The sequence below is a fragment of the Watersipora subatra genome, chromosome 3 (genome assembly GCF_963576615.1).
Source record: "Watersipora subatra chromosome 3, tzWatSuba1.1, whole genome shotgun sequence".
In the NCBI taxonomy this organism is placed as follows: domain Eukaryota; kingdom Metazoa; phylum Bryozoa; class Gymnolaemata; order Cheilostomatida; family Watersiporidae; genus Watersipora; species Watersipora subatra.
The window spans coordinates 17,748,807-17,772,224 of record NC_088710.1 but is presented as its reverse complement, the minus strand read 5'-3'; the positions used below and the strand labels follow the sequence as shown (position 1 = coordinate 17,772,224).

General features: G+C 35.4%; 1 protein-coding gene across 1 annotated transcript; it reads right to left on the bottom strand.

The window, feature by feature from the left end:
• Positions 1–842: 842 nt before the first annotated feature.
• On the bottom strand, positions 843–13,761 carry LOC137390401 (uncharacterized). The gene is made up of 4 exons (XM_068076734.1): positions 13,471–13,761; positions 13,270–13,361; positions 12,773–13,140; positions 843–991 (listed from the first exon to the last, which is right to left on the bottom strand). The coding sequence occupies exons 2-4, from the start codon at positions 13,359–13,361 to the stop codon at positions 843–845; spliced, it is 609 nt and encodes a 202-aa protein (XP_067932835.1). The 5' UTR covers positions 13,471–13,761.
• Positions 13,762–23,418: the final 9,657 nt, after the last annotated feature.

The window sequence follows — 23,418 nt, the reverse complement described above, 5'->3', positions numbered from 1 at the left end:
AGTGTGGTAGGAATTCCACCTCTCGAGATGGAATAGTCAAGCATCAAAACAGGATGCAAACCCTTGGTGAAGTAAAGTTCCATAGGAAAGGGGTCTATGAGGTCGACCGACCCAGTTACGCCGAGTGGGTTCGCTATGTACAGCTGAAGGACCCCCCAAAGTTCAAACGGACTCTCCCCTATTTCGAAACACCTAGTTCTGTACGACAGAAGAGAAAAGCCACCTCTAGTTCGCCTCGGGAGACCAGACATGGACCCAGAAAAGAAACTCTAAGTGAGCAGTCCAGAACTATACCAGGACGCCCTATTCCAGCTCCCCGGAACAGTTTGGCCAGTGTAGGGTCAATTCAGGCTCGCCTAGGAGACGTTCGACCCCGCCCCCCCCCCCCCCCCCCCCCCCCCCCCCCCCCCCCCCCCCCCCCCCCCCCCGCAGACGCACTTCGAGCAGAAGCCACTGACCTCCGGAGAGCCGCCCGTCGGTTAGAGGAGTTGGCCAACCACCTTTCATCCAAGACCCACAGACAATAAACATTACTGTATCTACTCCCCTTGTATTGGTTTATATACACATATACATCTTCTTTATGTTCGTTGTTATTATTTCATAGCCGTATCCGTCTATAGGGGCGGCGAGTGTGGTGGATTTGCCACCAAGTAAATAACGTTTTTTTTAAATATTATTATAGGGAGTTGTGCCCTATTTTATCTTTTTCCCGAGTAGCCACGTCCTCATAAGCTGACCTTATGTTCCACTAATTTGCATATCTTATAGTATATAAAGGAAGGCATCAGCCTTATTATTTCGTTCTGAAATACATGTTGTTCCATGAACCATCTCTCTCTTCAGTTTTTCTGATAAGGAGAATCACTTGATTTATTGCAAGTATCTCGGCATTTTGGCCTCTGAGCGCTGCTCGGTATATCAGGACAAGTCGACCTGTCGACCTCTACTGGCTGTCGACCCTGTCGACCTTGCTGTAGACTGTCGACCCCTGTCTAGGGACGAGCAATTGTGTTGCCTATAGCGTAAGACGTCTCGTACGCCGCTGTGTGTTGGTGACGCAAACTAACGTAAGGTTGCCCGAGTTGGTGACTTGTTACCTGTAGCATAAGACATTCCATATACCGCTGCGTGTTGGTAACTCGGCCCAACGCAGTGCTACCCGAAGTTAGTGATTGGTTGTCACCTGTAGCATAAGACGTCTCGTACGCCGCTGCGTGAAAGGTGATTCAGTCCAACGCAGTGCTCCCTGCATTAGGGATTGTTGTTACCTGTAGTGTAAGACGTTTTGTATGCCGCTACGTGTTGGTGGCTCAATCCAACACAATTGCAATGGATGCATGCTATGACTCAATGCTGTACAAGAGCCCCCTCTGCTTACACCATACAAGAAAGCTAATGGTCAGAAACACTTTCAGTGGCTTTCTTAGTTACCCTACAGGATGAAATTATTTGTGGAGTTGCATTTCGCGGAAAACTGTCTTTTCATGCATATTCATGAACTGAATTATTTGCGGATGAACACATTCACAAATAAATTAATTTGTGAAAGCAGCTAGCAATAGAGTAAAACCTTCACACGCGTATACCACGTGTTTAGGTTTCTGTTTAGCTGATAACTTTATGTTGATCGTGCTAAGCTATATATTTTGGCTGCATCCAGAGGTGTCAATGAATGTTCATCGATTTGAAGGCCTTTGGTGAACCAACAATTTGTGGCAAGTTATGAGTTTTTTCAGCGTAAAGAACTGCAGGAGATTTTTTTGATAATGATGCCGTGCTGAATTCTGAATAACTTGTGACAACCTTGAATAATTTTGTAAAGAAGTCTGATGCAATGGATATGGGCTTAACTCAAAGCTCTAGCGATGATTTTAATAGAGTTTGGAACTCAGCTACGTTTACAAACTCCGCCTAACGGCTAGTTTTTAATTTGAGGTGGTAGTTATTCTCATTTGGGTTAAAAGTAAAACTGATTATTGGCGGATTTTAATAATTCACGGAATTGACGGTATGCGAACTCACGAATTATTAATTCTGTTGAATAATTTCATCCTGTAGGGTATATTATCCTTTTTTGATATTTCTTCTTGAACATTTCAGTACTAGACAATACAATGATGCTTCTTTGTAACATAATGCAACCTACATTGATTGATCCTTGCAAGATTTAAATACATTTACTTGTACCCCAATAGATTGAGCTTGTAACAGTTGTATGATTTTCCAAATTTCTCTTTTAAATAAATAGTTAATATGAACGAGTTTAGGCTTTGAATGTTGTAGTTTTTTAGTTTTAAGTTATTAGTTCACTAATCACCTATACGCAACTGACCAAACTTCATACAAGGTCACCAAACATTAACTTAATTACTGCCAGCAAACTCATTTTTACAGCGCCACTATTACTTCAAACACCACAAGAGATATCTGCAATCACAAAATTTTGCTTAAAAGATATCCTAATCAAATAGGTATAACATAGATGTTGAGCACAATCTCATAAGACTTTGTTGTTATACATGTATATTACAACACTAATACTGTTTATACAGAGGTTTAAAATCTTTTGTGAGATCCGGTTGGCTGTCGCCACACAGTTGATTCTTTGGAGACATTTGATTAAACTGTCTCCACATGATTGATTCAACGAAGATTTTTTGCCGGTGAAACAAAACTCATAATGTTGAACAGTGTTTATGAAGCCATTAAAAGAAGAACACAATATTTCCCTCTCTATATTCTTACAATCAAGTTGGTTGTCTTGACATGTTAGTTCTGGTTCGTCTTTGACAGCCTTCTAATTCGTTCAGTGTCTGTGTATCTGCAACCTTTGTAATCATAAATTTATTTCTATTCAATAAATTATTTTCATAGCAATGCAGATCTGCGATAACAATGATTTTATGAATGGGATATAAGGAAGTGTTTAAGGAGTCAGTAGTAAGCAAAATTAGTAATCAAGTTAGCATGTGAGCCAGTCATTTAGAGTATACTGTAGTAGAATCTAGTTAGATATAATGTACAAGTCCATATCTTAATTAATTTAAAAATAGTTGGCAGTTTAAGTGTGGTACACCCAACTATCAGAGCATTTGGGTCATGATCACAGAAACCATAGTTAAGTCGGGTGTGTAGGATTTAGAGCTATTCTCATTAGCAGAAGGAAAAAATTCTCACAATTATTTTGCAGAAAAGTTTTGATTCTAGCTTAATTACAGCAGATTTTATTGTCAACAAACTTAATGTCCGTTAACCATTAGTGCTAAAACGTAGTTCTGAGAAAACTGGTGTTAAAGTTTGAGAAACGAAAACCAATGCACATTTTTGTTTACATTTCAAAATGTCATAGCCACCAATATCAGGGAATTGTGAGATTTATCTAGATTTTTGTATTTACATACAAAAACCTATGCTGAATTCAAATATCTAAACATATTTTTGCTGACTGACATGAAAATAGCTGTATTTCTATCACAAAATGTGTTACTTATTCCTAATTTTGCAGATATTAGAAACGACTTGGTAGTCTTGTCAGTTTTTTAGCACAGCCATAGTATTACCGACAGAATCTTTCTAAAATAATAACAGTAACATATTGCACACCATCGAAAACAGTAAACTTTGATCTTATAAAATCGAATAATTAATTTTATAATTAAATCTTACAATAATCTTATAAAATTGTTTAATAACATAACAGTAGTAGTAACATATCACACACTATCAAAAACTATAAACTCCGATCTTGTAAAATAGAATAATTAATCTTATAAGTAAATACTATAATACTCTTAAAAGAATCTTTTGAGAAAAATATTATCATCACTTCCTTTACTGTTACTGCTTTTGAAATCAGTTGGAATGCCAAAGTACACATTAAAAGTGTCCAAAATGTCTGAGTTATCTTTAAAATCTGCAAAAAGGAATCGAATTCTTGTACCGAACGCCATTTTTCAGTACTTCCTGTTTAGCATAGCAACAGTTTTAACAGGGTTTTTTTTGAGAGTTAGAGACTTCATTGACTTAACTGTCTTCATATTTAGAAAGATCACTCTTTGATTGATCCTGGTGCATGTGTTGCAAAAATTGTTCCCCATATTATAAATTCAGTTAGTGCATACTTCAAAGTCGTATTACTCAACTTCGTGATTTGCGACTTAACCATGGTTTCTGTGAAAGCGACCCATTTGATGATTTAAGGATTCAAAATTGGATGCGAATTTTGCTTTCTGACAGAAAGAAAACCACCACTGACCTGCGACGAAAATAAAAAGAGTCTACTAGAGTAGAAGCCTTATCCCCATTAGTAAGAAGAATGATTGAAAATGTATTGAGAAGATGTAAGGCAAGACGAGAGCCACTGCTGTCAGAAAAGCAGAGAAAGAAACGTTTAGCGTGGTCCAAAATGCATTGCTTCTGGACTGAAGGACAGCGGCTTAAAGTAATTTTCAGTGATAAAAAATTTTAATTTGTTGCAAAAGGTGGGCATGTAAGGTAGTAAGCGCAAACTTACTAGCAAAAAAACTGATTGATAAGACGATTGAGGCTTGGCATCACATAGTGACACCTGAACAAACCCGAAAGCTTGTTGACAGCATGCCAAGGTGGTGTCTCGCTGTCTTCAGAAATAAAGGCTGGCCAACAAAGTACTAGACCTCAATTTTAAATCCAACGGCCCTTTTCAGGGCCACCATCACTGGTACTAAAAGTTCAGTTTGTAATTTTTCCTCAATTGAGCAATGTTTGATGCTAAACCAAATCGAGCCATTTCGCTAGAGCGACAAGTTTTCTAACATTAGAAATTTATTTTTCAGGTATGAAAAAGCAGTTGAATTGTGCCAGAATTCAAGTACATTTTTAATATGCTCAAAAATTTTTGAACAAAATGATATATAACATTGCTTAGTTTTCTTGATTTTTAAGAACAAAAATTACCAAAGAAACAGGTCGCTTGTCATATGTTGCATGGGGTTGCCATAATTTTGCACAGCACTGATGATATATTATAACATTGCAGTAAAAACTTTAGAATAAGCTAGTCACCCTGCCTTTTCCATCTCCTCTTTTTTCCCGCTCTTTCGGCCCATTTTCAACTTTTTTTCTGCTCTCGGTTTTCTCTGTCTTCACTGTATTTTCTCTCCTATCCTTCTATCGTTTTCCTAGCTCCCCTCCTTTGTATGTAGTCCTCTACCTTTTTTATCTCCTGTCTCTGTATATTCTGCTCCTCTCCATCTTTTTGTCATTTTTTTCATTTTCTCTATTCTTAACTTTTTTATATTGTCATTTCTAAAGACAGAGTAAAGGAAGAAGCAGCCATTTGACAGCTACTATCTCTAATAGATTTTCTACTATATCAATGGGTTTCTTCATCTATTGCTTATTTTATGGGAATGCAAAGAAATTCTAGCAACCTGGCATTTCAAATGAATGATACAATGACTAGCAATAAAAGTATACATGTATTATAATTAACAAAGATCATCCTGCACCTGGTTCTACCAAACAAAATGACTTGAAAGCTTTTCCTACAGGTAAATGTGGAAACACTCAGCTGCTTAAATCAATTTGCGCTGCTTTTTCATGATATTGAAACCTCGGAAACATATTTAAAATATAAACTTAAAGTTGCTAAGGATTACAGAGTGTTTGCTATTAAACTACATGTATTTGCGACATTTAAAAACAAAAAAACAAGGTATCTTATTAGGTTACAATCAAAATACATAGCATTTTGTTAAGTAATTAGGTTATGTTAAGGTAAGTTTTTGTTAACTAACTTTAATGGATTGTTAAATGAAAGTCTTTACCGAACGAATCTTTCTTGAGCTTTAAATTTTTAGTATTCATAGTTAATTTATATCTTATATATAATTTATATTCATTTTAAAGCTCACTTTTATAATTCTATCCTTGTTTATGTCTGAAATATCCTTGTTGCAAATGTAAAAGCTTTTTCAATGTTTTGCAAGTCCATATTGCAAAATACATGATGTAACTCTTTGAAAGGACCGCATCAAAGAAGTCAACAAGGAGTTTTATTTATAATGTTACCTCTAAAATGGCACTCTTTCATTCATTGATATCAAACTTTTGTGATATTCTGATCCTATTCAACAGCAATTAGTCGGTTTGTATTTTTCAACTGTCACAAATGTAGAACAGACTGTGACACAAAAAAGTAGCTAGTTGAGCAACTTCACTGTTTATGAGAGAGTGAGAGAGTGAGAGAGTGAGAGAGTGAGAAAGTGAGAGAGTGAAAGAGTGAGAGTTTGAGAGAGTGAGAGAGTGAGAGAGTGAGAGAGTGAGAGAGTGAAAGAGTGAGAGTTTGAGAGAGTGAGAAAGTGAGAGAGTGAAAGAGTGAGAGTTTGAGAGAGTGAGAGAATGAGAGAGTGAGAGAGTGAGAGAGTGAGAGAGTGAGTGAGAGAATGAGTGATAGAGTGAGTGAGAGTGAGAGAGTGAGAGAGTGAGAGAGTGAGAGAGTGAGAGAGTGAGAGAGTGAGAAAGTGAGATAGTGAGAGAGTGAAAGAGTGAGAGTTTGAGAGAGTGAGAAAGTGAGAGAGTGAAAGAGTGAGAGTTTGAGAGAGTGAGAGAATGAGAGAGTGAGAGAGTGAGAGAGTGAGAGAGTGAGAGAGTGAGTGAGAGAATGAGTGATAGAGTGAGTGAGAGAGTGAGAGAGTGAGAGAGTGAGAGAGTGAGAGAGTGAGAAAGTGAGATAGTGAGAGAGTGAGAGAGTGAGAGTGTTAGAGAGTGAGAAAGTGAGAGTGTGAGAGAGAGTGAGAGAATGAGAGAGTGAGAGAGTGAGAGAAAGAAAGTGAGAGAGTGAGAGAGTGAAAGAGTGAGAGTGTGAGAGAGTGAGAGAAAGAGTGAGACAGGTAGAGAGAAAGTGAGAAGGAGAGAGTGAGAGAGTGAGAGAAGGAGAAAGTGAGAGAAAGAGAGAGTGAGAGAGTGAGAGAGTGAAAGAGTGAGAGTGTGAGAGAGTGAGAGAGAGAGTGAGACAGGTAGAGTGAAAGAGTGAGAAGGAGAGAGTGAGAGAGTGAGAGAGTGAGAGAAGAAGAAAGTGAGAGAAAGAGAGAGTGAGAGAGTGAAAGAGTTAGAGAGTGAGAGAGGGAGAGAGAGAGTGAGTGAGTGAGTGAGTGAGTGAGAGAATGAGAGAGAGAATGAGTGAGTGATTGAGCGAGTGAGAGAGAGAAAGTGAAAGAATGAAAGAGAGAATGAGTGAGTGAGTGAGAGAGTGAGAGAATGAGAGAATGAGAGAATGAGAGAGAGAATGAGTGAGTGAGCGAGTGAGAGAGTGAGAAAGTGAGAGAGTGAGAGAGTGAGAGAGTGAGAGAATGAGAGAGAGAATGAGTGAGTGAGCGAGTGAGAGAGTGAGAAAGTGAGAAGTGTGAGAGTGAGAAGCGAGAGAGGGAGAAAATAATACAGTTCATTCTGGGTTACCTCAAATGTTAAATACTGGCACCCACAACGACGAGGAACCACCAATTTTTTTATTGTGGTGCACCCAAACCATGTTTTAATCTGCCAGAAAAATCGATAGGGGCCTTGCAACATCTAGCATCTAAAAAGAAATAATAAGTATTGCATTCATATCAGTAATTGTCTCCCTTTGCTAAGCTTTCAAACCTCAAGTGATGACTAGCTGCAAAGATTTAATATATGCTGTAACGGGACTCCAGAAATAAGTCTGTAGAGTGTGTTGTGTACAAATTTATCTCATAGATTGCTAAACTATTAGACTCCTAACACTCGCCTCAGGTACTCATTATGATATAAGGCAGTCTCAAAAGATTTTATGTCAACTAAATCTCTGAGTACCACTTACAAATTTCGATGCATACCATTGCCCTCTACTTACCTTAAAAGGTAAAGTATTTGTACCTGTTCATAATATGTATGTTAGATAAACTTTTTAGGTAAACTAACATGTGATCATCAGAGTTATCAGTTACTATAAAACTAGTTTGTAACAGTAATACATGTTCTGTCTAGATAGACAAAAGCATGTACATAATTAATATTTTGTGTTAGCGACTGAATCAAACCTAAGCACAGCAAAGCTAAGTATAGACATCATTCAATGGTGAGCTTGCTGGGATACAGGAAGACTAAATCATTAACTCAATTGTTAGTGTTCATGATAACCAGAGTTGTTCTGATGGTGAGGCAAGTTTTTACAATTATTTAATAAACTAATTATGTTTTGTAAAACTGCTAAAAGACATGTCAGCTTTGTATTTAAACTCTACTCCAGCCGATTGTAAAATATGTCGATATCTGAGGGCCGGTTGCTCAGAAACCGACAGAAATGCGTCATGAATCAATACATTGATTAGCTGTTGTTAAGGATATAAAAGTTGATGGGAAGAGAGTTACTTGTGTTTTGTTATATCAACAGCCTTCAACCCAAGATGCACTGGATCTGGTTTTCAGTCTTCTTGGCTGGTTGTCAAGCTCAACCTTCTCAGTAAGTATTATATAAGTTGAAGTCACATATGAAGAACAAAGTTTGAAATGGGTACTCATACCATGAATAAAATTTGATGATTTTGTACTGCAGAAAAGGACATAAGGTCTGATTCTAGAATGCTGTAAATGGTTAAAAAGATTATTCTGAATTGAAATCAACCATTTTCGTGCCCAAAATATAAATCCATAACAGGAGAACAATGCCTATTCCCAAATCTGTAGATTGTAGCAACCAAAGAATAATTGAGTTAAGATAATGCTGATATCTGAATATCACCCCAATACCTTAATGTATTGTTAAGTGTTGATATTGACTAAGATTGACTAAGATATGAGTTACTAAGGATAACCAAGTCATCACTATTTAGTACTTAAAATATATGTGTTCATGACTTGCTCTTTTTTTCCTGATCTCGTTTGTAATTAGTTGTTAGTGAACTTCACTTTTTTCATAAAATTTTCTCTGTCCTTAATTAACTAATCTTTTGTTCATATGTGCTTCTACTTTATAATATTTTATTATTATTTAATGGTTAATAGCTACAATAGTTATTTGTGGTACGAATTATTTTTACAGCTTTTTCTTGCTTTGTCCTTGCTTGCCCAACCTTTAACAGCTGTGTACTTGTTGATTTAGAATTTACATTGAAAAACCACCAAACTTAATTTCACATTGAAATCTGGTTAGGTCAGATAACAGGTTCAATAAAAATTATCATTTTTATTTTAGGAATTATACGCCATTTGAACTATGTTTGTTAAAATAAAAACAAATAAAACTTTTCCATACATGGAAATGAGCTAACTGCACAGAGCGCCAGTAAGAATCATAACATGTAATATTTTATATATTTTATTAATCATTATATCAAAACTATAGTGCATTTACAGTAGTATGCAAAATTACTACAACCCCCTGAACCATACAACATATATTGTTTCATTTAAAGTTGCTGTGCTGAGAATTACTAGTACCAAAATTATATGTATTACATTTTTTATGAGTTTAAAATATTTTATTACTACTTCATGTAACTTTATCAGCAGAAAAAAATATGTTCATTTGAAAGGCCATCTATCTAACAGGTACTGTAGGTATATTTTACAAACTGGTAGCTATGAGAAACTTAAGAGAGTTTGTCCTTAATCAATAACACCGGTATATATAGATAAAGGCAGTTGGAATCTTGGCTGATCGTATTTTATAAAGCACAAGTAGTATATAGAGAGCAGATCTACACACAAAAGTGACGGATCCAGCGGGGGGATAGAAAAAGGGGGTTGTGAATTAAATTGGCTAGGGGTGTAGATTGAATCGTGTGGAGTTGAATGAGATGTTGGGGTTTGGGGGGAAATTGTGGTGTAGAGTAGGGGGTTGAATTCGAGGGGTTACGGATCCGCTCCTGGCGTAATCGGCGGATTATCTGTGGATGAGTCATCGGATTAGCGGGGGATGAGTCATCCGATTGAACGCGGATTATCGCGGGATTAGTCGGGGGAATCGTCGCGGATTAGTCGGGCGAATCGTCGCCGATTATCGGTGGAATAGTGGGGGTGAATATCTGGGACATCGAGGGCTGGATGGTTTTCCGGAGTGGATCTCGCGGATTATCGAGGAGAGCGAGAGATTACCTAGCGGATGAGTGAGGGGGTTAATATCTGGGACACCGAGGGGTTGATTTTCCGGAGATTGTTATATATTTGGTTGAATGAGAGATAAGTTTTTATTATAAAATATAAACTATAAATGTTACAAAAAATTCAAAATCATTCTGTCATTCGTTTTAAAAAGGAAAGTTTTGGAATACATCTTTCATCAATTTCTGTGTCACATCGAAGAACTAAAATAAGAGTTGATTTTCCCAAAGAATTGAGAAACTGAACAGGAAGTAACAAATCTAATCCTTCATTATTTCCAATATTATCATATATGAAGGTATCTTTAGGTGTAGTAGAATTTGAAATAGGTTGAAGATTACAGATAAAGTCAATATCTTGAAAATTCGATCCTGGAGGACATTGCAACATTGAAAGAGTAGAGTTATATCCACATAATTCTCCTCTGTAGAATAATTTGAAATCAATTAGAATATCGATTGTGGAATTTTGAACTGAATATTCACATTCAGAATATGTTAGAACTTGCTCCGATGAAGCTGACACTATAGGATTAAGGTATAGGTTTTTTCCATCTGCTTCATCTTCATTTAGTAGTTCTTTACACGCAAATCTGTGATTGCCTGGTAATGGATAACCACAATGAATGTAGTCCAATGGAAATATTCTTCCGCATGTTTCATTATTCTTGTGATATAAAGTAGTTTCTTCGAATGGAAGTAGTAATGAAACTTCAAATTCATTGAGTGTTCTGCTTAAGCAGTTATTCGCATCGGTAACATATTGAATTCTTTGATTTCCATTTATTATTCCCGTAAAGCGTAAAATGAGAAATATTATAATGTGCAAATTCATTATAGTCATAGTGTCTTTTTAAAATACTACTCTCTTGACTGAAGTAGGCAAAGAAAATGCATAAAAAAGTATGTCAATATAATATATATAGTTCATTCTTCAAAATTATCTTGAAATACTATACAAAAAAAAAGTTATTCAATTCTATTTGATGAGTCAATCCTTCTTGGATATAAAGTGATTAAATATAAAGAATTATGCAAAGTCTAACTGTGATGATTATCAATTCTTCCCATTGATATGTAGGAGTTCACTGAAGTAACGATTTGTAGCATGTTGATCATTGGCTTCTCCTCTCAAATATGGATAAAGTCTTGTTTCGGTTAATATTATGTTTGAAGGTGTGTTCCAATCAAGTGAGGATAATAATGATAGTTGGACTTTGTCACTCCTTGGTCCGATTTGAGCAGATTCCAAACACGTTCCAATATCGAGTTCGGCAAAAGTCTCATGAAGTTCTTGTCGAGTCAATCCTTCATTTCCATATCGTATTTGCATTATTCTAATACAATATTGACATCCTCGAGCTCCCTCGAAGCATCCACACCGACTTTCTAAATATGTTACGAAACGTTTATAGATATAGAATCCGATAACATAGTAAAAAGTTTCTTCAGTAACTCTTCTGATGAATTTTTTTGTGTTTTTCTTTACAACCACTCTTGATAATTGTCCATCCTTAAGATGAGCTGGAATAAACTCCTCTAGAAATATAACCGACATTGTTTCTGTTTTCTTCGTTTTTTTTTTTTGGTTCCTTCACCAACAGAGCTAAATTGAAGAATGGTGGAGAAATCTAGAGGAGTAGACTTAATATCATTCCGAATCTTTTTTTTTATTTTCATCCAACAGATTTTTCATCTATAATTACATCATCAATTTCATGCTCGATTTCCTCTTCCACGCTTTCTCCGATTAATGGAAATTGTGCTATATGAATGAGTCTTCTGAAGAGCAGTTGTTTCGTTTCATCACGTTGAGTAGGATGAGTCATGTAGTGCCGAATTCTATTCCAAAACACGGTTTCAAAAATCGTTTCTTCCATCGTTTTAAAATCGGTCGCGATAAATCTGTTAATCCATTCTAAATCAACCTCTTTTCCAATTTTACCTTCTCGAATGGTAGCTTCAAGATCAACCCATTCAAAGGTCATCTTCAAATCTGAGGGTGTTATCGATATTTCTTTTACACATAATGTTGATTCCAAACATTCCCTGCATTCCAACGCACTGCAGACACAATTGGACTTTAATCTTTTCAATGACACAACTTTTCTAAAAGCAGCTGTTCCTAGAATGTAGTATAAACATTCCTCGGTAAGATGAGTACGAATTTGTTCATTTTTGTCAAGATGAACCAAGATGTTATCTGGGATTATTTCTGCAACCTCGAATGGAACAAAATCTTTAATCAGAATGTTTTGAGTCATGTTACTATGAGAAAGTCTACATTCGAAATGATTTTACATTGGATAGTATATTGAATTTATATGAGCTTAGTTATATATTATTGATATTGTATATACGAAAAGAAGAGCCAATGAAGAAAATAAAATTTTATAGTAATAATACATCGAGGAGCAAAACTCTACTATCATATATACTTAACAACAAATTCACTTCTAAAAATTATGCTAAAATATATTCTGTGCTCACTCCATCGTTACATACTCTTCTTTTTGAATAAAAATATGTTAATCCAGTTCTAAGTTGAGTGTATGAGAACACTCTATTGTCTTTTTTTACAAAACCTTTGTTTACCCCTCCCTTAGGAGATCTTGAATGTAATACTTTTAAAAAAGTGTCTTTTGTAAAACTATTCGTAGTTTTACTTAATCCTTTACTGCTATGCTTTGTAGAATGAGTTTCATCATTCCAGCAAAAGTAAGTCTTAGAATTTAAGGCTACTATTCCATGTCCTGAAAATTCTACTTTGAATAAACCAGGAGTCCTTATATCATATTGATATACTTCTTTGCAACAATTTTGTAATTCCCACAACTTTGTAGGAACAGATTTACAGAGTTGGAAATCATCCGCGTGTCGATCGCAATACATCCTAGGAAACCATTTTCCATATTCTTTGTAGTATATATCAGCGATCTCTTTTCTAACGATATTATCCATAGGTGCTGAAAGAGCCATGTAGGCACTATCTGTATCCATCGCCACATACTGGAAGTCCTTTCTGTCGAAGTATCTAAAATAAAAAATTTCAATCCTTAATTCTTGTTATCTTAGTATTATAATACTCCCATTTCAAAAATTATCATTCAAATGTTTACCATTATACATATTTTTTCTAAAAGATACAAATGAGATTACTTACCTATCCATGAAGTCATAGTAGAACTCCAACATCCGAAGTTTAGCCAGTTGTAATATGGAGAATCCGATATGTACAGGTATATCCATTTTCATCTGAATAAATATATACAGTCCTATTAGATTCCTTTACATATATTAGCTCAAGTAAATTTTTCATTATGATTCAATTATATCAATAAGATAATAAATATATACTACTAACCGAAGGCTTGTGTTGAGTCAACTCATAGAAGCTATCAACGATTTCCTCCAAAGATTCAAATCTGTGTGATCGTATTCTCAAGGATGCTTCATAATCTCCTTGAATATACTTGACATTTCGATGTTTTAATTTCTCAGTGATTGTTTTCCCGTACGATGAATTTCCAATGAGTTTATTGGTTGTGGCTATCAACTCTTGGTCAGGATCTTTGTCACCAGCTCTTCTAGCATTTGAGACAGATTCTCCAAATGACTGGAAAACTCTTCTAGGGGTGTATTCTATGACTTGATATATTTTGGTTATAATCAATCCATGATTAAGATACCATTTTGCTAAAGTGGTGAGTAGTAAAATTTTTTCTCCAAACATACTCCCCACCAAAGTTCGTTGTTCTTGAGGTAGCATTCCTTCCTTTTCAGCAAATTCTTTCATACTTTCACTAAGATGATTTCTATTCAAAGATGTATTCTTGAAAACGGGGCTCATTTCTGAAAACTTTTCGTATAAGTTTTCAGGAACAGATATATCGCATTCAATGAATCCATATATCTCCCCTTTTATAATCTGCTGAATAATCTCATCCTCGGTGGCAAAGGAATTGGAAGGATAAAACTCTTCGTTGAAGATACTAATAAAGTTCTTAATCTCGGTGTTATCCTCAATCATCTTGTTCCATTCACACTCCCAGATTCTTACTAAACGATATCCAAGTTCTTTAACATATTCTTCCTTCTTTATCGTTTCCTCCAGAACTTCACTCATGGGTCGATTCTTATATGGATGTATACTTATTCCTTTGGTCTTGTTACAGTTATGTCCATGCCAGAAACATCCATGAAATTGAAACACTGTATTCGATTCTTCACAATATCCATCAACAGGAAGATTATGTTGTCCAATTCTAAATTCTTTATCATTGTTTTCATGTAAGATTTGAATATTGTCCTTCCAAGTCAAAAATTGTAACCATCCATGAGCAGCTATGCTATTTTTTCGAGAATGAGTGTATGCAAATCCATTTTCGAATCGTCTTATTCTAGGGTTTCCAGTAGGCATTTCTTGCATCATACTCCACAAATATAATGCATTTGCATCAACTCCTAGAATAAGTTCACAAAGTTTGGATTCCTTTCCAAACTTTCTTTCTCGAATCAGTGTTTTCTTCGACTCATGAAGTCTGTGAAAAACAATGCTAGGTCCACCTACGATATTGTCCTTGATAGTAAAGTAAATATCTTTATCACTTTCCTTGATCAGACAGACAGGTTGACAAGCTTTGAAATGATGTGATGAGATTGTCTGATGATGAGAACTCATAGGATGAGGAGGCGAATCTGAAAGTTTCAACATCCATTTTACTGCCAATCCAGGAAGTGAAATGGCATCTTTCAACATATCGATTCCCATGGTTCTGTAAACTTCTTTTTGTTTTTCTACAGCTTCAACAAATGGTACTACATCGAGATTGTTGTACCATACTAGAAAATCTTTTAACGTTTTCATCTTCTCTTGTTTCCAAATGTTTAAACAGATTTCATAATCAGCATCCGAAATATGTTCATCTCTCAAAGAACTGTAAAAGCATTCTTTAGCTGGTAGAAACGGTTGTTTCAACTTCTCAAGATCATCCATATATTCATAAGGATAGAATCCTTTTTGTTGAGAGCATTTGAAAGCTTTGAGATACTTTGCATAGGAAAATCCTGGAGCAATGAAGTTGGAAATATCCAAGAATTTGAATCTTCTTGATTGAATACAGCTCATCTTGTTTGTTCTTTTCACTACAAAATCAAAATCTTCGTCTTCTGTGTCTTGAAGACATCGAAGTAGAGGTCCTTTCATCACATTCAGGTCGTAGTTTTGTGAATTAAATCCTAGAATCGGAATACATGAGATGAATTTGTCGAAACGATTAAATAAATGACAAAATTCCTCTCTTGAATGGTATACTCGAGGATTGGAAAATTTGCAGGATTTAAATCTTTCTTCAACTTTTCCTTGCTTTTCAGCTTTTGCCTTCATCAACTGTCTAATGTAGTAAAGTTTTTTTTCAAGGATATCCCGGGCTTCATCAGCAATTTGGGAAATATACTGAACAAAAGAAGATATACAAGAATCAGTATCTCCCTCACTTACAAAACACTTTGGATCCTTAAATCCGGGTACATTTGAACAAACTGATATACTCATCAATTCGTGTCTCGATGTGAATGTAACCGAATTGGAATTTGGTGGAAGGTCGGATTTTGGAAGATAACACTCGATATCATAGGTGATTAAAAAGGGATAATAAGTATCTTCCTCAGCCACGGATATTCCTATCTCTCGTTTCAGTTGTTCGAAAATTGTAGGTGTTGCCTTAAACTTTCCTCCTTCGAAGATGAAGTTTGTTACTACTTCTTGACTACATTTATGTCTATTGAAATTTCCTCTTTTTGTAAAGCTCACTTCACAGGAAGGACAACTAAACCCTTTAGTATAAGCATTAACATCCTTGATGAAACTGAAATGAGAGTTCTGCAAATCGAGGAAGAGTTCCTTTCCCTCTTTTTGGGACGATGTCCAGATGACTGTTGAGGTTTCATCAGCATTCAGAGAAAATACGGTTATACGGAGGTCAAAACATTTCTCAAGAGAAATTAAGTCTCCTAACTCAATTCCAGGAAAATTATTCATCAGAACTTTGTTGGATGAGGAAGAAGAAATGTGATTCGAGTACTTTTGAAATAGCACCTTCACAAGTTGCTGTTTTGGTCTTTGTCTGGTGCAACTACATCGGTTTGAACACTTACACATTACCTTCAATGCTAAACATCTGAAGAAACAGAGATTGTCTGTGTAAGGAGTGCAGCTACGAGGAATGTTATGCATAGTGATTACATGTCGATTGTTAAGAATGTGAGTCGGAAGATCTGAAGCCATTCCTATTTGCCCCATTCCAATCAATTTATAGAAATAGAATGAAATATTGGTAATTACATTCAATTTCCAAGCTGTATTCGGGCGTTCTCGAATCGCTATAGCAGCAAGATCTTGTCTTGTCAATTCTTCAAAGAAATTCTGTAGTTCCTGTCTTGTTGTAATCAGTTTTGCTTTTTTGAAAATTGTAGCATTATTCGATGAAGCATGAAAATATCTTAATTCTCCTGAAGTTTTATGTTCAAGAATGCATCCCACACTACAATTTAACTTAGCTCTTGTTTGTAACCCATTCCAAGTTGTCAACATCTCGTTCCATATTCTTTCCGAATGGTTTGGAGTTGGAAGTTCTGCTTGAGGAATATTTCCATTCCATAAATTTACGTTTAACGTTTCAACAACTCTTCCTCGTCGTCTTTTTGTTTTCATAGCATTCCAATATCTTCTTATTAACTCATCCCATTCCTCATCATCATTAACAGGAATGATATCCTGATTATCTTGTTCTCTTTCATTTTCGATAGGAACGATGGGCTCGACTCTATCATTAATACCAACTAAATTGTCATCATCAGCGTCCACTTCATTTTCGTTTCTTTCGATTTGATTTGTAGGTTGATCAGATAAATATCTATTTTCTTCGATTTCATTTGTATTTTCTTCTTCTGATACATCTGATTCATCGGATTCATCATCAGCAAGATTTCGAGTAATAGGAGTTACTGTTATCTTAGATCGACTAAGATCTCCTCTTCCAATTTGAGTTGAAGCAGAACGAAATGAAGAATGATGAGAAACAATCTTTACTTTTTCGAAAATGAAAGGGGGATTGGAAACTTGTATAATAATCGAGGCATCATCATCATCATCATATTCGTGATATTGTTCCGAAGAATCATTAGTTGATGTTGTAAACGATTCTGAACTTTCATTCGATTGGAGATGAATGTGTTTAACATGTCTTTTGAGGATTGATTTTTTGTTAAATGAAGTCGAACATTCTAAGCAGATATATTTATTAGCTGAAACGGATGATACATTTCTTTCCCTACTTCTGCTTCTTTCTCTATTATCAATTGAAGTGGAAGGAGCAGAATTTTCCGATGAAATTAAATTATGCTCTCGTGAAAGCTTGAACATCTTTGAGGAAGATTTCCAGCTGCCAAGAATTAAAAATCTCATTTTACTATTCTCTCTACATTTATTCATTCATTACAAATTTTTCCACCAATTATTGTAAATCAACTCACCTCATCAGATTTGCTCCAGTCTCCTTCTGAATGGGAAGATGCCGGATACATTTCCTTGATGTATTCAAATTTCGGAGATATATAATCCAGTGAAACAGAGATAATCCAAAGTTCTGAGAGAAGATTATACATAGATATCCAAATTGTAGAATTAATCCAAACTTTTGTGAGATATATAATCCAGTTAGTTCGGAGAAATATAATCCAGTGAAACAGAGATAATCCAAAATTCTGAGAGAAGATTATACATAGATATCCAAATTGTAGAATTAATCCAAACTTTTGTGCGATATATAATCCAGTTAGTTCGGAGAAATATAATCCAAAGTTCTGAGAGAAGATTATACGTAGATATCCAAATTGTAGAATTAATCCAAACTTTTGTGAGATATATACTCCAGTTAGTTCGGAGAAATATAATCCAAAGTTCTGAGAGAAAATTATACGTAGATATCCAAATTGTAGAATTAATCCAAACTTTTGTGAGATATATAATCCAGTTAGGTATAGAAATAGTTCGAAAAAAAACTCTCGATAATGGTGAGTCCATCAAACTTGGCTGTATTTATACTAGTCAAGTTCAAGGAGGTGGAACCTGCACAAAAGCTATAAATCACTTCTAATCCAACTTGTCTCACTCAACTTTCGCGAAATTGGATTTCGCGAAAGTGAATTTCGCGAAATTGGATTTCGCGAAATTACACATTATATATTATATAGTCAACTTTCGCGAAATTGAATTTCGCGATAATATCGCGATATCGCGATATATATCGCGATAATATATCGCAATAATATCGCGATATATCGCGATAATTATTTCGCGAAATAATTATCGCGATATATCGCGATATTATTGCGATATATTATCGCGATATTATCGCAAAATTGAATTTCGCGAAATCGGATTTCGCGAAATTACACATTATATATATTATATAGTCAACTTTCGCGAAATTGAATCTCGCGATTTTCAATTTCGCGAAAAGTCTTCTGATATTATGGATGATGCAACTAAATTTATCAAAACTCATTAATCATTTGATGAGGAGAATTGTATATAACCAGCAGAATTTTACTAAAACGATATCAGTTCTTCATTCAAACTCAGAGAATTAACACACTACACAACTATGGAGGATAATACTCAATCTGGAGTGATAAAACCTGGATCGAATAGTTCAGTGAAGATGACGAAAAAGAGAATTTCACCTATAAATCTTTCTAACACGACTCCTTCAACGAAGAAGAAGAAATCCAACCAAATCGAAACGAATTTGGAGCAAAGGGTAAAAGATGTGGCAGACAAGTTAAGAACATTAAGTAAGGCTACTTTAATGGAAGCAAAATCACTGCAGAGAATGTCAGATCTTTCAATAGGATTGATTATGGAGGTGACAAAAACGGAAGAAGCTCATTCGATCCATGGAGCGTGCTGTATCATTCACTTCAACTATGTGGAAAATGGGATTAGTAAATCTACTGCTGTATTTGCTCCAAAACGATTTCTGGATGGATCGCTGTCTTATCCAAGTATTATGGTATATCTTGGATTAAAACCTAAGGCTAATGGACAGGGAAGTTACCATGACTTAAGAAGAGTAACAGAAGGAACCTCAACTCCCTCAGACATGAAACGTACTCTAGCCAATCTGAGATCGAAGAAACTTGAAAAACTTATACAACATTTCGAGATTCGTCATCTCAAGGAGTTCAAAGCACCATCTATTTTCCACTATCACAATGTTGGAGCAAGTGAATACAAAGATGGTGAAGGCAATGTGGATGTGGTACCAACTGTAGCATTTTCAACCAAAGTTGATGGAGAGGAAGTTCAAGGAACTTTAACGATGCCTTCGAGATGTGCCCTTTCGTTGAAAGAAAATTGTCCGGGTATCATTATATACAAGGGGCTAGTAACATCTCACAATACTCGCGAATACTACGATGTAGTAGTCATGGGACATGAAGAAGCAAGCAGATTTTACGAGAGTTCGGTACAATGCAAAAAGGATCCTTCTATCTCACTTATTTCCGATGACGATGAGTGATTGATGAACAACTCGATACAAACTTCGTTTTAAAGAATGTACATGAACATTTTCTTATATATATTCAATGTTTCATTTATACTATATTATCTTTATTCTGACTTATCTACTTGTACACTTCGTTTTAAAGAATGTACATGAACATTTTCTTATATATATTCAATGTTTCATTTATACTATATTATCTTTATTGTGACTTATCTACTTGTACATTTCATATATTTCAAGTTAAACATAAACTATTTTATTTTTATTGAAACGAAATGATGATGGAAATAATGAATAATACATATAAATATATCTTTTAAAGAGAATAATTTTGTAATAAAACTGATCTTTCATTCAACATATATAAAAAACCGAAAATAAAAATCCTTAAAATTCTTAACCATTCAAGAGCTTCAACATTACAAAAACATCAAATCTTCAAAAAAAAAAAAACTTTGTACATAAACACTTTCTCATATATATTCAACGTTCTCAAATATATAACATTCTCCACTTTGCACATAAACACTTTCTCATATATATTCCATGTTTCAAATATATAACAATTTCCGGAAAATCAACCCCTCGGTGTCCCAGATATTAACCCCCTCACTCATCCGCTAGGTAATCTCTCGCTCTCCTCGATAATCCGCGAGATCCACTCCGGAAAACCATCCAGCCCTCGATGTCCCAGATATTCACCCCCACTATTCCACCGATAATCGGCGACGATTCGCCCGACTAATCCGCGACGATTCCCCCGACTAATCCCGCGATAATCCGCGTTCAATCGGATGACTCATCCCCCGCTAATCCGATGACTCATCCACAGATAATCCGCCGATTACGCCAGGAGCGGATCCGTAACCCCTCGAATTCAACCCCCTACTCTACACCACAATTTCCCCCCAAACCCCAACATCTCATTCAACTCCACACGATTCAATCTACACCCCTAGCCAATTTAATTCACAACCCCCTTTTTCTATCCCCCCGCTGGATCCGTCACTTTTGTGTGTAGATCTGCTCTCTATATACTACTAGCACACCAAAACAAGTTGGAGTTATATTTTTAAAAGCTTATTCTTGTGTAGGTTTTTCTATGAGCAAACCAATTACTAAATGAACTGCCTAGATTAAATACAGACTTGATATGTCAGCGAACTGGTGTTCAAGAGGCAGTGAAAAGAGGTTTAACTTTTATGTGCACTTTACATAATTATCTAGAACGGAGTGATTACACGGAGTGATTACATGTACACGAAGTGATATTTTAAAATAAACCAATAACTTAAGGGTGATGCAAACATGATATGAAAGAAGGATCAGAATACCTGCCTGTAAATAGTATCACTTTAAATAATTGCTAACAACACTTCAACGGTGATGAACCCATTTATTTCAATCCCATTAAGGTTTACCATTAAGATAAAATTCAACGTATGTTGTGTGTACAGTGCTAGCCTGAGAGCAATGTTTGAAGTTAGTCTGCTTTTGCTGTATTTCAAATGCTTATTGAATGTAACCTTTAGTTATATGACATCCTTGAGCTGAGCGTGCATCTCTGTGGCAGTGGTTCCTTTACCTGCAGTTGAGGGAAGGTGCCAGATATACCCCTGCTTTGTGAAACCTCAGTAACCCTTGTTAGGTTTGGGATTTTTACAGTCAAAAGTAGGGGAAACAATGACAATTATTAAAAAGAACAAAATACACTCTCTATGAGTGATAAATGATCATTGTATCCCTGCAACTTGCTCGAGTAGTTGCAATCTCACACTGCTGACAAAAACAAGCAGCAAATGTTAAGAAGCAGCAAATGGTAACCAGCCAGTAAATCCTAGCAAGTAGATCCAACTTGATGGGTTAATTACTGCTAAGGATGGCAAAAGGTACATGAAAATAATGAAAAAAAATATAATCTTTTATGACGCATTCCCTAACATTAATTAATATAAACAGTTAACGTTATGAGGTCCCTTTTCAATCGTTTTACTTAACGACCTATATCAGTAAGTCTTGCAAGTTCACAAGTTATTCAAAGGTTTTGTACATAAAATATTAAAATATTTAGTGAATTTGGCTTTAGCTATTAGACAACTGTTGATTCTTTTTGTCAGTAGTAGCGAATAAAACTCTCAGAGGCAAATAAAAAGCAATCTGTAATAAATTTTTGTGGTTGGAAGTGTGGGAGGTTAAGTGGCTAGCGTAGAGCATGTGATTAGTTAAATGATATTAAACTCTTGAAATCTAAAGAGGTTCACTGGCGCCAGGTCTTGTAACACTTAAGGAGCAATTCCTAACTTTAAATGCTATACTATGAACTTTCTACCTTTTATCTGCTGGACATTACTGGCTTTGTAAGAAATGGAAGATTTTCGGTTTAGTTACAAATTTTTTTAAATGCCATCAACCACAATAATGCAAATTACCTTTTTCAGAAAAATTTGTCTATTTTGGCTGTCACTGTTTCACAGAAGTGTTCACATGCTATTTTCTTATGCTGCTTTTTGGCCTGCGTGTATGTAGAATGAGCCGTAAAAGTGCTATGTTCTTTGAGCATTTCCCTGTTTTCTAGTACTGTATAGCGCTCTGGAAGCAGGATGTTTTGTAGATAAGATATCTTGGTAGCTTGGTTTGATGGACTTTTGTTTAATACATATCTTTATTTTCCATATCGCTTTCTCTAATTCAGAGCTTACAGTTGGGTTTTGCTTTGTGTCTTTTAGATCTTTCTTCAGATTTCTCCAACTCTTCCCAGTTTTTATGTTTTTGTCCTATCTACCGTTATCGTTTAGATCTTTATACTCATTAGTTCTCTGTCTTCCTCAGTTTTTTTCTCTATTACATGTCTCTCTCTATCAAACCTTTCTCTTTATTCTACAACTCTCACTTTATGGTATGTTTTCAAATCTTCTTCAGATCTACATTAAATAACTGCTTATCCAAGTTTTATTTCTCTCAAACTTCCCTATTTTTACACTTGTCTATCTTTTTTTATTTTTTCAATGTTTCTTTCTCTCCTAACTCCTTTTTCATCGCTTCCAATTATTTATTTCAAGTTTTATCACCTCTTCTTTTTTTCAGTTTTTTCTCTTGTTTGCCCTATTTTCCACTTTATCTATTTTTATGCCTTTTTATCCTTTTGTCTGTATTTACAATCTCTTTCATCTCTTCCCACCTCAAATATTGAACATTACAATGTAAGTATCCCTGTTCTATACGGTTATTTGTAGAAGCGAAGTCTTTATAAACAAAACTGGAGAGATCAATGCCGGTTCTGAGTACATCTTTGACCTTATTACTGATAGGAGCACTCCAGACGCAATGCTTATGTCAACACAAACTGGAATTAGCAGGGTCACTCTTGATGGTCAAATAGAAAGGATTGTCGGTGGCACTAATGCAGGGTATGTTATTTTACTTTGACAACATTCTTTTCCCAATATTAAGAAAGCTAGTGAGTCAAGTTTGTTCTGAGCACTTGAACAAAATTCTAGTTGCAACAGCATTATAGTTATCCTACCAGTAGTTAGTGTGATAAATTTACAAAATATATGGTTAATATCATGCCTCTCAAAATGTCTATCGGCATTCTGCATTAAAAACATCATTATCATCAATATCAGCGTCCTCTCATTGAGGAAGAAAAATGTAAATCTTGTTGTTTGAGGAATTTCATATGCTATTAGAATTAATATTTACTAGATTCTAATAAGCTAGTATTATATAATGCTTATTAT